This window comes from Pleurodeles waltl, chromosome 3_1 (assembly GCF_031143425.1).
Source record: "Pleurodeles waltl isolate 20211129_DDA chromosome 3_1, aPleWal1.hap1.20221129, whole genome shotgun sequence".
NCBI lineage: Eukaryota > Metazoa > Chordata > Amphibia > Caudata > Salamandridae > Pleurodeles > Pleurodeles waltl.
Genome location: NC_090440.1, coordinates 1994809977 through 1994825790, shown reverse-complemented (window position 1 = coordinate 1994825790; position 15814 = coordinate 1994809977). Strand labels below are relative to the sequence as shown.

The 15814-nt window shown below is 42.2% G+C and overlaps 1 protein-coding gene across 3 annotated transcripts in view; it reads right to left on the bottom strand.

The window, feature by feature from the left end:
* DHX40 (DEAH-box helicase 40) overlaps window positions 1-15814 on the bottom strand; it is a 266557-nt gene that overhangs the window by 167934 nt on the left and 82809 nt on the right. For all 3 annotated transcript variants that reach the window (XM_069226422.1, XM_069226423.1, XM_069226424.1), the window contains 2 exons: window positions 15277-15408; window positions 3385-3484 (listed from right to left, as the gene is read on the bottom strand). In XM_069226422.1, coding sequence (XP_069082523.1) covers window positions 3385-3484; window positions 15277-15408 — 232 coding nt within the window. The remainder of the gene's footprint in view (window positions 1-3384; window positions 3485-15276; window positions 15409-15814) is intronic.

Sequence of the window (15814 nt, the reverse complement as noted above, 5' to 3'; positions counted from 1 at the left end):
GCTCTTCATGATCAGTCTTATTCTTTTTTCAAACTAATCTGTTCTTCTGGTGTCAGGGGGCCACCTAAATACTAGATTTCAGAGTGTTTAGGGTGGTATAGGGTAGTAGCCAATGTGGGCTACCTACCCCTGGGGTGACTACATTCCCTATATGAACACTTCCTTGAGGAGTGGGGAGAGGGCATAACCCTGTCCCAGAAGTCCTAATTCCACTAAAAACAAGATGACGGAACCCTAACTTTTTGGAGCACATCAGGCAGCGCACCTTAGTGGTGTGGCTAGCCTGGTTCTGCAACACGCCTACTACATAATTAATTTCCCACTTGTCCTGGTGCCAAATAGGCTTCAGCGCAGGGGGTGGCATCTCCCAGGTCTGAGGGAAGCCAGGGTCGCATTTCAAAGGCGGCAGGGACTTTGAAGTGCTTGGCCTTGGTATTCAAATTCACTAGCCATCATGCTGGAGGAGCTGATGACACCTTCCTCCGAAGCCGGCATTGTTTCTGGCCTCTAAGAGTGTGGGCTCTCACCTCCGAAGTGTCAGAAACATATCTGTGGTGGCATCGTGGTCGATATCAGTCAGTCAGCACACTAGAGGGCTAGTATGTTTTGAGAGGGCACCTCAAAGGTGCCCTCTGGGTGCATGTCATAATAAATCCAATAGTGGCATCAGTATGGATTTCTTAAGATAAGGTGTTTGATGCCAAACACCATAGGTTTCAGTGTAGTCATTATGTAATTGGGTAACTCGTATTGACCAGTGCCTAGTACATACCTTAGGGTGGGTTACCTGTTCACTTGCAATATCTAGTAATTGATCTAGACATCACAGAGGCATATCTGCTCATGACAATATGTTACATCAAATATAATGCACCCTGCCTTAGGACTCTAAGGCCTGATGAAGAGCTGACATGCATATATTAGATGCAGTGACTTGGGCATGGCACACAATGAGCGTACCATCTTGTGTCTTCACTCATGGTTTGCAACATGATACGCAGTCTGCAATGGGAGGCTGTGTGCAATTGTTTTGGGGAGAGAGGAGGGCCTTAGGTGGCACAATACATGCTGCAGCCCTTAGGGACCCTCTCTAGTACCCAAGGTACTAGAATGTGTGCCAACTGTACACAATTAGACCTTTCACCTTGTTTTAGGGAAAAAGCAGTGGCACTCAGGACCTGATGGGAAGGAACCCAGTGCACCTTTAGTCAAAAAACCTCAGTACGAGTGGGGGAAGAATTGGGCGTGACCAAGTGTGCACCACCAAAGAGTCTCGAGTGATGTGGCCTTTGATATAGGTAGGGTCATAGGGAGAAGGATGGAACTTTTCCTCCACTCTTGGACTAACTACCGGGGTCCTGGCAGCCTCTCTGAAGGTGTCTGTGGCAGTGTTCTGTATTCCTTTATGGCTGAGATGGAACTGCATAGAGCATTCTGCCGCTCATTCTCTAGAGTCAATGGAAAGAGGGGAAGCGGCTTTCGAAAATGACATGGGCATCCAGATTATTGGGGACCCAGTCTTTGCCTATTGACTCTACGGCATTGACGAAAAATGAGGAAAATGAATTGTGACACCAATTAAGTGTTTCTCTTGATGTTGGGAATCGAAGTCTTATTGAGAGTCTGAAACAGCAAACACAGAACGCGGCGAGTCCAGGAGTCTTGTCAGACTGCGTCTGAGCCCAATGGCAAGAAACAAAAATAACAATGGAGTCGGTGGCCATGCACATTGCTATGTAATGGAGGAGTCACACATTACCTCATAACGTGAAAAGACTTTGAAAAAAAAAAACTTTCAATGTCCGAGCCCAACACTAGAAAATAGCTTGAGTCTGCAGTGCATGTGTAACACAGCCACACATGGAACAAACATGTAATACCCAAGGCAACTGATGATGCACTGCAAAGGGGAGGTGCAGTGCTGCAGACAAAAGAAGCTGTAGCCTTTGATGCTAGCTACTACTCTCCATATCAATAACAAGATGCAAAGGAAGACAGTAAGAGGAAGTACTGCAGTCAGAAGAGTGCATGCCACGCTCTATGATACGTTTGGATAAACGTTTTTCTTTAAAGTCACTGTAAGATTTGTAGTAACTGAAGTGTGCAACATGTGTTATCCGATGGCAATTCCTCTCAGAAAATCAGCAACACAAGTTTGCATAGAAATGTCAGTTCTGAGTAAAATCACATTCATAGTTTTCATTAAGTTAATATTAATAAATTGTTTTCATAAAGTGCCTTATACTGCACTTCTAACCTTACAAGTGGTGTTAATAACAAATATTACGAATACACATTTAATAGACTTAATGTACTTTCCTTGGAAGGAAGGAAGGCTGAGTTTGCCTTGCCATATTTCAAACTTGTGAAACCTTCAGATCTTACAAAAAGTTTGCAAGCAAACAAAATAAATTAGGCATACAGGTACTTTTGAGCACCATGTAATATGAGCAGCACCTAAAGAATAAAGTCATTTTCTAATTTTCCTAACCATGTGTCTTTTTTTCTTCACACCTCACCATTTTTCAGTCACCCCCAATACCCCTTATCATTCATTATGGATGTTATACTATTTTATTTTTGAAGTTTTTTTGTAGTTGCAGTAGTAACCGGACTAGCTCAGGGTAGGAGCAAAGATGGCGACCGGAGGCACGAAAGGAATAGTCAAACTTCACAGTTAGGTATGTGCAATATAAATATCCATACAAACATGGATGTAGGTGGAAGCAGGAAACCCTGTGGTCCAGATAAGGTAATTAAGCAAATTGATTTATGAGATTCAGTGTCTGAAAATGTTATAGTGAAAGTACTGATCACAACGTAGGTTTGCAGTTTCAAACCAGCATGACCATTCTTTACCAATACATGCATACGTGCAAATTCACAGACCACTGACAGTGAAAGGAGTAGCAGTGAATGCTCCTGCCATAAAGGAAGTTATATATCATTAATTCATGGACCACACATTGTGACAAACAGAGAGTAATTGTGATGATCGATGTTTGGCAAAGTGATGGTCACCTGCTAACATAAATCTAGACTGAAAACACCAAATATATTTAACTGAAATCTGCCACAAGGCAATGACTCCCAAACTCTCACAGAGTGGTTAGTTGTGACCTGGTGATCGAGAAGTACAAATTGATGCTAAACCTTTAGAGACAAAAATGTACCACCAATAGGTGTTAACATAAGACAAACACGTTAGAGATGTGGTCCAGTGCCTAAGGTGTCAACTGCTAAACCAGGAGGCTGGAGTGTTTATTCTGCTTCCACATGACCAAACTAACAAACAGCCTTATTTCAAATATTAAGCACTTTATGAAATGAAAGAACTTAACATTTCAGCCATGATAGAATTCTTGTCCTTTAAGCTAAGTGTACCTGATGCCAGGAATTGTTAAAGACGTAGCAGCAATATTTGTAGACAGAACACACTTCCTAACTCCAGCAGGTGGTGGATGAAAGATTTCTTTCTGTTGATCTAAAAAAAAAATGTTACTTCTCAAATCAGATGAATATGTGCAACATGCAATATCAAAGGACTCTGACTCTGCTTGCTGATTCGAGGGCAATAACATGTGCGCTGTATAGATCCAATGCTTCAATATTGAAATACGAAAGGCACTACTTAGCACATACTTTGGAACAGATATCAGGAAACCCTCATAGAGTCGTTAGTGGAACATGAATTATGCCACGCAGAATATCGGCTATTTCGAGAGCAAATCCAAAAACTCAATGGAAATTCAATATGTAAATAAAGTTCAGAGCGATATTATGTTTTAAATCATATTTATTACACACAAAAAGTATATTACAGCTCATGTCCAGGCGAGCTGTAGCGCAGCTCATGCATTTACTGTTGAAGACTCAACATTTTTTAACTGGTTCTATAAGTGTTACATTGGTTAATTCTAAGTAAAGGTATATGAATTCCAAAAGGCTCCCAATGTCATTTCTCATCATTGACCCAGGCAGTGTAACTCAGCATCTTTGTGCACAACTACCAATTAACCCCAATTAACCTGTAATTTAGACTACAGCGAATCCTTCACCATCAACAACCTTGCTTTTTCAACAGATACCCTGGCAACGCATTATGTACAAATAAAACATTTCAAATGAAGTTATGATGTTTTGAATAAGATTATATGTCGATTATCTGATGGTATTAGCTGCTAATTTGGAGGATCTATGCTGAATAGAACAGGAAAAGTAATGTTAGATATAAAATCAACGATACAAAAATAAATTGTCTGTAACTATGCCAGAGAATAAGGACAAATTATAAAATTACAATTATTTGGCAACATGGTAAGAGTAGCATTCTGGATCACAATTCACAACTATCACTTAAAACTATCACTAATTGGTAGAATCAACTTTTGGAAAAAAACTTTCTTACCAAAGATTATCTTTATATTTAATCATGTGCCCACTTATTTTAATAAAAGGCACCAGACTAACAATTTCATTATTTTACCTAGGTCTTTTTTTCCTAAAGCATGCATACTTATGTTACTGTGTGCTAGTAAGTAGCTGGCGTTCGTGCTGCAAGATGACAAACAAACAGTACTAGTCAATGCCTAGAAAAAAATCTGTCTGAAGAAAAAGTTATCAATATGTTTGTAAAGGTCCCTCCCCATCTGCAGAGCCAGCAGGAAGAAACTCCAAAGGAAAGTTCCTTATACTTGCAGGGAGCTCCAGCCAGACTAAGTTGGAATAAGGATCAAGAGACAGTTGTGAGAGGCAATGCTGAATGTCTGATAAGTTGGAATTTGCTTATCAGAATCTAAAGGTTGTTTAGAATGTGCCAGAGTAAAGCTTTATGTACAAAACACAGCATGCTGACCTCAACCCTAGACTGCAAGCCAGTTGACAGATTTAAATGCCAGTATTATGTGGTCAATTGTTTCTAAGAGATGGATGTGACACAAAGTATAGTTTGGTGCCTTTGTAAGGTTGAGATGAGGTGAACTGCATAGTTTTGCACCTTTTATGGCTTCTCCACTGTTTTTGTCAGATCTCTTACGCACCCTTACAACAACCAATCAAGATCGGGAAAATTTAAGGATGAGTGTGATGCATAGCAAGTCATCATTTAACATAGAAGCCCTCTTTCAATCCTCGGGGCACAGTAGAAAGAACACATTTACAGGTTGTTCATTTGCAAGACAAATTGTAGCTCCGAGTCAAAGCTCACCCTAAAATTGCACACTGAACTAACCATTGGGGTGATGCTCAGCAAAGATATCCAGCTGAACAGAAGCACTTTACAGTCCTTTTCAACATTAAACACAACCTCCAGTTTGGATCCGTTTGTGGCGGTAGTTGAGATTCATCCATCAACAGATGTGGGTGAGACACTCAATTACTATTTGTTAACTACACTGATACTCACAATCCAAGATTGTGAGTTGTAAGGATGGCCACAAGGGAGGCTCTGTAGGCCACGAAGGCCACAGGAACACGTTCTAATCCTAGAGGCACAACATCGTTAAAGCCCTGGGAAAAGAAAGAAGCCAACTTAGTCTGGTGTGTGCGATTTGCAAAAGCATACCTCAACAGTTTGAGGGTTGTTGCCACTATGAGGGTTACCTCTATGAAGGAGGCTGACACTGCCTACAGTGTCAAAAGAGGCAGGAAGGTCAAAGGGAAGGCAACAAGTCCTCACCCTAATCTTTAGCATGAAAACCTCGTCTCTTAATTTCACAAGTATACCTGACGAAGGAGAAGCCTGACTGGAAGACACTTAAGAGGAGGCTAACAGATCAGCAGTCAATATTTTTTAGAGGCGATATGATGATATGCTTAAGCAAAAGACAAACTTAACGTCTTTTGATTAATGGCATGATGACTGGGTGACTTAATTTAAAGATGTACACCTGCATCTGCAGGAATCATAGAATATTTTATTTGAATAATTATTTTAGTGATGGGGGTCTCCTGCTCCTTGATTCAAATTCACAGAATGTGAGCCAACGCAATAGTGCAGCATCAAATTAAAAATAACCGGCCAGAGGAAGGTTTTCATTCAAACGTTTCATGAACTCTTCCCATAACAGATGGAAAAAGAACACCAGAGTCTGACAAATTATATTGCGGAAATTAACTGAAATATGTTATAGCCACTGACCGTATTATCTGAATAAGAGCTACTGTTGGATGGAAAAAAGCACATTTTAGAATAATTTGCTGGAAGAATTAGATATGTATTGATACTGAAATAGCTTTTCCAGGTGGTCTAAAAGTAATTAGGTCACTCACACACTAGTTTGTAAACCCATTGTTATCAAATACAAGCAATAACTAACTTTTACTTATGGGAATTTTGGGGTAACACCTGGTTGGAGACAGAGCACTACTATTACATATGAACAAATATCACATAAGGAAAATGTTACTTGCCCAAAAGAGATCTATTTTGTGGCATGTATTGCTGTAGATTCACATGCTTTGCATAAGTCCGCCATCTAGTGTTGGATCCGGAGTGTTGCAAGTTCTTTTTGTTCGAAGAATCTTTTTGAGTCACCGGATCGGGTGACTCCTCCTCTCGGTGATAGTGCACATACGCATCGAGTCCCTTATTAAATTGTTTTCCCACAGGCGGGTGAGGTACGGAATGTATGGAGAGTAAGGAGAAAGAGATGGTCATACTATGTATTTACATATGTACAATATTTATGTTAATGTAACTGCAACGGTTACAGACGTCCGGAGAGGAGGAAAGGCATGTGTGAATCTACAGCACTACATGCCACAAACAGATGTCTACTGGGTAAGTAACATTTTTGGTTCAATGGCATGTGCGGCTGTAGATACACATGCTTTGCATTGACCATAAAGAAAACCCTCCATATAAGCAGGGGCTAGTCTGTAGGAGTTGGAGTTGACTGAAAAAGTGTTCTGAGCACTGCCTGGTCAACATTGACTTGTTGGTGTGCTAATACAGCTACACAATAATGTTTAGTAAATGTATGTGGTGTAGACTAAGTAGCAGAAGCACCCTCTTTAGGGTTGAGCACAAAGCGTTCTGTCCCTGTTGTTATCTCTCTGCGGGCTTGTAACCACTCCCATATTAGGCCCATCCCTTTGGTTGGTTCGTGGGCTTGCCTTTTACAATTCGCTTCATTTCATTAGTGAAAGGCATGCATACGACATGCCTGTTCCTGTGTTTAGCCCTCCTCGAGCGTATCGGCCAACTACTGAAAACATGCAAGGCTTCGTGTTTTCAGCATGGTTTCTGGACTACGTTGTTACATGGATATTTGCACTTTTGCCGATAAGTTTCATGCGGGCAAACATCTGTTTCGTTTTGTGTGTTTGCTTTGCGCTCATAGCAGACACTGGCTTGCTTATGTGAAACTTTTTTACTTTTCAGTTTATGTGGCAAGAAAAGTCCGGTTATGAGTTTACAAATCTAATAGCTTTAACTAGAGTAAACGTGAGACCCATTGCATTGCAAATGCTTGTTTCTAGATGAGTGTGCCTTGGGGGTAACAGTGTTTGGCTTTAGCATAGCAAGTCTGAATACATTTGATTACCCATCTGGCTATACCATTTTTTGATATTGGGTTGCCTTTATGAGGTATTGAAAATGCTACAAAAAGTTGTTTAGATTTCCTGAACTGTTTGGTTCTATTAATATAATACATGAGAGCCCTTTTAACATCTAGTGTGTGAATAGCTCTTTCCACAACCGAGTCTAATTGCGGAAAGAAGACTGGTAATTCGATAGACAGGTTGATATGGAATTGTGAGACTACTTTTGGAAGGAATTTAGGGTTTGTTAGAAGAACTACTCTATCCCTGTGTATTTGGAAGAACGGCTCTTCTAATGTTAGAGCCTGGAATTCACTTACACGTTTTATGAAAGCGATAGCTACAAAGAAAGCCACTTTCTACTAAAGGAACTGTAAAGGGCATGAATGCATTGGCTCAAAAGGTGGACCCGCGAGGCTAGTAAGAACAACATTAAGGTTCCAGGATGGTGCTAGATGTACCATGGGTGGAGTGACCTTCCACAAAAGCTTTAATAACTAGGTAAAGAGATGTGTTGTTTGTTTTGAAGATATGCAGCTATAGCTGCTAATTGAAGACAAATATGCTAAGTTTGCTTTCTGAAAATATAGCATATAACAGCCAATGTCCTGAACTGAAGCTTTCAGTGGGACAATGTTCTTTAGGCTGACAGTAGCATACAATTCATATCCATTGTGCCGCATACAACTGTCTGGTTGTAGGTTTACGTGCTTCTTTCAGATTGTCCAAACTTTCCGGTGGTAGTTTTGAGTAACCAAACTCTATGATTTCAGGAGCCATATAGCAAGGTTGGGAGTTTTGGGTTCTAGGTACTTTATCTGTCCTTGATTCTGAGTGAGAAGACCTGGCCTGTTGGAAAGGTTCTCATATGGAACTACTGAAAGATCCAGAAGTGTTGTGAACCACGCTTGATGTGTCCATGTGGGAGCTACAAGGATCATGGTGAGAGAGGTTTGCCCCAATTTGCGAACTAGTGATGGAATGAGTGGGAGAGGCAGAAAAGCTTAAGCAAATAACCCTGACCAATTCATCCATAGAGTATTGCTATTGGACTGAGGATGTGGGTATCTGGATGCAAAGTTTTGGCATTTTGTATTTTCTGTGGGGAGGGAAGAGGTCCATTTGGGTTGTTCCCCTCTTTATGAAGTACTGTTGAAGGACTTGTGGGTGGCTTTCCCATTTGTGGACCTGTTGCTGCATCCTGCTGAGCAGGTCTGCAAATTGGTTGTCCATGCCTGGGAAATACTCTGCCACTAAGTGAATATGGTGGTGAATTGCCCATTTCCATATTGTTTGAGCAAGATGTGATAACTGAGAAGAACGTATCCTCCCCCAATTTTTGCAGATAATACATGGTTGTCATGCTGTCTTTATGGACTAGAACCACTTTGTGCCAAAGGTGTGAAAGAAAAGCCTTCAGTGCTAGGAAAACTGCTTGAAGCTCCAGGTAACTGATATGTAAATGGAATTCTATAGTCCTTGTATTGTGAGGTTGTTGAGGTGATCTCCCCAACCTATCCCCAACCTATCTGTGACGCATCTGTAGTCAGAGTGATTTTAGGCACAGGGTCAAAAAAGGGCCGCCCCTAGCAGAGGTTGGTGGAATTCCACCATTGCAGAGAGCGGTGAGTTTGGTGGTCCAACAACACTAGGTCTTCCAGATGACCCTGTGACTGAGACCACCGTTAAGACAGCTAATGCTGTAGGGGACGCATGTGCAGTCTGGCATGAGATACGATAGAAATGCAAGAGACCATCATTCCTAATAGCCGCATCACTGTCTTCACTATGTAAGTGTGGTCTTCCTGTAACTGGGAAATTAACGTTTGAAAAGTTTGAATCCGAGCTGGACTTGGATAGGCTAACCCTGTCTGCACATTGAGCACTGCTCCTAGGTAAAACTGTATCTGCAAAGGTTGGAGATGGGATTTGAGAAAGTTGATCGTGAATCCTAGATTATGAAGGAGATTCACTGTTAGCGGAGTGTGACGCTGACAGTGTTGTACAATACTGGCTTTCATGAGCCAATCGTCCAAGTAAGGGAAGACATGAATGTGTTGACGTCTGAGATATGTGGCAACTACTGCTAGACAATTTGTCGAGACCCTAGGAGCAGTTGTGACCATGAAAGCAAAACCTTGAACTGATAATGTTTTCCCGCAATTACAAATCTGAGTTATTTGCGGTAAGCTGGGTGAATGGAAATATGAAAATAAGTATCTTTTAGATCTAAGGCTGTCATAAAGTCTCCTTGCTGTAACAGTGGAATGACATCTTGGAGAGCGTATGGAAATGCTCTGAGAGAATGTAGTGATTTAATGGTCTGAGGTCTAGGGTTGACCTGAGTGACCCGTCCTTCTTTGGTATAAGAAAGAATAGGAAATATACTCCTGATCCTTGATGACACAAGAGGACTGGTTATATAGCCACTTTGAGAAGGAGGGGCTGAACTTCTTCTTTGGGAAAAGTAAGGCGTTCTTGTGAGAATTTGAGTAAGAAGGGGATTGTTTGGTGGAGTGGAAGTGAGCTCCAGGCAATAACCATGTTGGATAATTGAGAGAACCCTGTGGTCTGTGGTGATATTGGATCACTGTGGATAGACATTGTTCAGTCTTCCCCCTACCAAAGCGGTGTGAGGTGGTGTAAGGTGTAGGTAGTCACTGGCGGACAATGGAGGCAGATCCTCGGGAGGTGGATGCCTTCCCTCTGCTTTGTTATTTGTGCCTCTGTATAATCCCCTAAATGAACCTCGGTTGTAAAAGTAGGAGTCTTGTCTGGTTTGGGAGGTGGAAGGCTATGTAGACGATGGTTTGAAGCCTCTCCTGAACGGTAGGTAATGAAAATGACACACGTTGTGTGGTGTTTAGTAGTGCCCCCATTGTTTTTGCTCTTTCAGAGTCTTTTTTAAGCTTTCCAGTTGTGGTATCCACTTGTTGTCCAAATGGGTGTTCCCTATCAAATGACATGTTGAGTACTGCCTGCTGTATTTTCAGCTTGAAGCCTGAACACCTAAGCCAAGCATGCCTGCCTATGATGATGCTTGTGTTAATTCTGCATGCTGCTCTTTCTGCGGCATACATCGTACAACGAATGTAGTTGTTAGTGACAGTTTGACCTTCTGATGCTATTTATTGTGCCCTTTTGTGATGCTCCTCCAGGAGGTACTGAAGGAGATCCTCAATTCCGTCCAAGTGGGCCCTGTCGTACTGTGCTAACAATGCTTGTGAATTGGTGATACGCCATTGACTGGCGGCTTGTGCTGCTACTCTTTTCCCCGCAGCATCTTTGTCAGGAGGGGGTGAATCTCCTGTTAACTATTAGCATGTTTTTATGCAGTACTAACCACTATTGAATTTGGAGGGATTTAAGTCCATATAAACAGAGGGTCTGTGAGTGCCACTTTGTATTTTTTATCCACCCTATGGGTGATAACGTGGGTGGGACCTTAGGGTTCATTAAAGATGTCATTAGGATGACGAAGCATGCTGGGTAACATGGGGAGGAATTGACTCTCTGTGTGTTGTTATTGTATGGGTGTCAAAGAGAAAATCCTCTTTAATAGGGTCGGTGTGTAAGTGGACATTGTAGAATGCCGCTGACCTTGCTATCACCTGCTGATATGACGTTGATTCTTTAGGTGGTGATGGTTGTGCAGGGTATAGATTTGGGTTATTTTGCAAGATAGTATCTGGATCATATGAGACCCAGGGGTCTAGCTGATGTGGTGTGTCACCTAAATCATCCTCTTGTGGTACTGGTGAACCCTATGATGAAAAATGTGGTTCAGGACGTGGTGTAGGAGAATGAGGAGGAGGTGGTGGAGGGGTGGAAGGAAGAATTGGAGAATGCGGAGGAGAAGGCTGAGGCCCAAATGGAGCCTTGTCCTGGGAGGCCTTTTCTGGGGGTGGAGTAGTGTCCAAGGCCTCTTCAAAGGTCAACTTCCTTGACTACCAAAATCTTCGGTCAGTGCAAAGCTGTTGGCACCGAAGCTGATGTGAAGGATTGCTTGCTCAGTGCTGAAGTAATTGGTTTGATGGCTCTGCTCGATCCCGTAGCTGTATGTTATGCTCCAGAGCTGAAGGTCAATGCTGAAGTTGTCTTGGCTGTTTTCGGTACCGGGCCGGAAGGTGAGGCATCCGAAAGAGACTTTCAGATCCGACCATGGCCTGAAGGCAGTGGTGGTCCGGCAACCTGCTTCTGGGGCTTTTTTTAAGTCTTTGTATGGGGAGTAGTGGGTTATTCAACTCACAGGTTGTGCGGAGGTGACCGGCTGGCTCTGGATGTCCGACTGTCCTCTTCTTCTGGCTCCTCTTGCACATGCTTTTCTCTTAAAATATCCGGCGTGTTGTCTGGTGTCTTTTAGGCCATTTCCAATCGACGGGCTCTTCAATTCTGGAGTGTCTTCTTTGATCGAAAGGAATGGCGTGCGCTGCAACTCTGTTCGTTGTGGTCCAGGGAGAGACACAAGTTACACACCAGAGGATGGTAAGCATGGGGAAATTTAGAGTGGCATTGAGGGCAAAAACGAAATGAAGTACGTTCCATTAACCTTGCATAGTTTGACGTCACGAGGAGGAGTAGGCCCGAGACGGGCGAGGTCACCCTGAGGAGTGGTGAGAGGGTTACTGGAGCAAAAATTTGGACCAACCACCCAATAAAGAGAAAACCTGATCAGAGTACAATACCGTCGTTGATGGGGAGATGGGAAAGAACAGTTCGGAGTTGACCGAGCCGAGGTGAAACTAGAGTGAGAGGAACACACATCCAAACCAGACAGTGGAGAAAAAACAATCTAACAAAGGACTTGATACCCATTCGCAGTATTACTGAGAGGAGTTGTCACTTGATCTTATGACTCGAAAAGATTCTTTGAACAAAAACAACTTGCAAAACTCCGGACCCAACACTAGATGGCGGACTTATGCCAAGCATGCGTATCTACAGCCACAGATGTCATCGAACACACTGTTACTTATGTCTAATTGTAACTCTGAAAATAGAAACTGTAAGCACTTATGATTGGGAGCCAAATGGAAACTCACAGCTTCTCTTAACTCTCTCTTACATTGGTGATAGTGTGGATAAAGACCGTTGTTTGAACACAAACCATTTCATGTGAAGAATGCTAGAACTGCAAGGCTGAGGAGGCACAACTCCCAAACTCTTGATTATTATATGACTGAAAGGAACAGAAAAATTAAATTTCGTATACAAATTTACTTCTTTGGATGTGCATTCATTTATAATTAGACCTATGAGCATGTTTTCCAACAAACATTCCTTTAGTTTCATCAAGACAAGATAGGATTTTGAGGTCTTCATCAACACTTATTAAATGTGATAAGATACTGTCTTCAGCAGTCTTGTACAGCGTACTTCTGTCTCATTTGGTAGATTACGGGATAGTAGTACTGACCACCTCATATTTAGGAGATTTTCAACATTAACTAAGCAAGGCCTCCAAACCTTTGTTGCAACAGTTGCAGTGTTTTGTGTGTCATTAGTAATGACAGAGGACTCAAGGCTTCTTAATGTCCTAACATGTTATAAGTGCTAAATGATCACCTGTCTGCAGAAAACAGCTAACTTATGGCAGTTCCATAGCAGATGCATGGAGTGGTCCCCTCATGACTGCATGGTTAACATTTAGCCTGCCAGGCAGATCAGTTGTCCAGGTCTCTGCTGAGTGACAGTACTGTTACAGTACCTTCTTATTTTCACTGGGCACTTCCAGCAGGTCCTTATAAGCTTTGCATGTTTGGAAGCATGATGCTATACGGCACTGTTATTGGGTGCCAAACATTGGAAGGATAAGCACCCAACACTACTTAAAATTGTGATGTGCTGCTGGAGGAGAGTACTCCTCAAGAATACCCATGGCTCGCCATACACACCAGTCCTCCCACTGGTGGCCATCCCCACTGTGGGGGGCGGGATATTTTACACCTAGGAGCCTACTGAAGGCATGGACAGAAGCATGAATCCAGATGGTGACCAACTCTTAGCAATATAGGAAATTCCAAGTGTTGGACACCATAGTCAGTTTGGACAATCTACCAGACTCACAATATCTGGTGTATGCTACCCTGCGACACTCCCTGGGAACCCTGTGGAAAGAGTACCACACCGAGTCACCACCACTTGAAACTGCAAATACTCACATTTGTAGGAGGCCACAGACTTATATTCTGGCTTTATAGATTCTTGTTATTTATGGCTCTGTTGGCCCCAACAATGTAGATAATTAGGAATAATGTATAGGCTGATGCACTGGAGCACCCCTGCCAGGTGTCTAGAAACACCAGGTTAAAATACACACAATTCAATTACTTATACGCCACTTAACTTACACCTCTTAGATTAAATGCTATCATTGGCACTGGCAACAAAACCTGCCTCAGGTCCTGAGGAATGAGGATTTTCACCACAAGATCTGGACATGCCCGGTGATTACAATCTTCTCGCAAGAGGTTACTTCAAGACAGGACAGAGTGGTGGGTCAGGCGGAACGCCACACACTTGAGATATGCCTCTTGTGGCTGTACACATGAGCAGAACATGGGAGAGTGTCCTCCTTATTTCTTGCTCTAGCCTTAGTGCCTACTAAGCAGGCTATAGTGAAGCACTGGAAATCCACAGAGGGTGTTTCCCAGTGCAGATCAAAGGAAGGACTTAAATCCCAGACTAAACAAGGTTATGCATTATTACATGCATGTGCCTATGATGACTAGCACAGGTACTAGTGGAAGAGATATGGTACAGGGTGCCTAGTGGGCAGCCTGTAAATTATCGATTTAACAAAACATAAATAGGCAGGGATGGGGCCCATCTCCATACAGGTGGAGAGGTGAGCGCTAATATCACTGTTCCCTAGGAGTACAGGTGAAATGAACGCTTGTGGAATGGGGGCAGGATATAGGTCAAAACATAGCGCTACAACACATGTGAATGTACATTTTGCCACAGAAGATGGGCCAGGTGAGAACTTTATTTTGTTTCTTTTGTTACAAGTTTGCATAGGTTATAGTTCCAACGAAGACCTCTATGCATGTAACATATGTATAATTATTTCTCTTCACGTGGTCGAATGACAGCGCCTGGGCTAGAAACCTGAAAGAAAGGCTAAAATGCAGCTTGGACTAATGGCTTCAAGGGAGCATGTTTGAACATATTTTAAATGTGGACTTGTACATTGAACTAAAGGGTACATGCTTTGTAGGATCAATAAATACAGTTTGAAAAAAATGAGGAATAAAAAGCAGGTCTTCTCCGCAAGTACATTTCTGCGGAGTGTATAAGATTTATGACCCCACCCATACTCATAAACCCCACTTCCTCGTCCTGACCTATCTTCTGTACTGAAGTATCACACTTTACCCAGATATACTTTTCTCTTAACAATGAGGCCTTATCTCTGCAAAAGCCTTTGAAAAACCTACCCACTTGCCTTTTAATCATTCTGTGTCTGTTTGATCCCATCACACAGGTTTTAGGTTATCGAGCTTTCCAAATTCTAGCTCAAGAATTTGCTCAAAGAGAATGCACCCTGGCACAAGTTAAGGAGAATTACACAAAAATTGACCCATCATGTAAGATGCTCTGATGTCTAACATGAGTCCATCTGTGCCCAAGAAAATAGTAAACAAATTAAAAGCGGGATCCCAAGCAAGGCGTTATTGCAAAGGTCACCAGTATGAAATATATTATTCCTTGGAGTTACAGTACTCTTACCTGTTGCCATGGATCCATACAAAGGCAATATAAGCAAACCTTCCACTGACTGATCTCGGAGATCGTACTGGTAATCAATGGACTCGCCCTTTGTGAACAAGAGATTGCACGCCTTCTCGATTTCAGCTTGGCCTATAATGAGGGAAACAGACATACACTAAAGACACAGTTTGCAACATATGGAGAAGGCTAGAGGGTGTCTTTGACAGAACCACATCTTGCCCCTTACGTAAGACAAGGAGATTGACCCACTTAAGGATAGAGGACCCCAAATAAACATCAGACACGGAAATATATTATTAATCCTTTATTTGTGATCAATGGCAACTAATTATAATGATCACTTTTGTTATCACTCACAGAGGGACAGGTCATGGGTCAATGGTGGTCCTGCCACAAGGCCTATACGTACGTCAGAACAAAAAACATGGTATTTTATCATCATGCATGAAAACTTTTTTATGCCAAATTATAACTCCATAAAAAGTTGAGGATGTAAGAAACAACTGTGCCTCAACACCATCACATGAAGTGCATT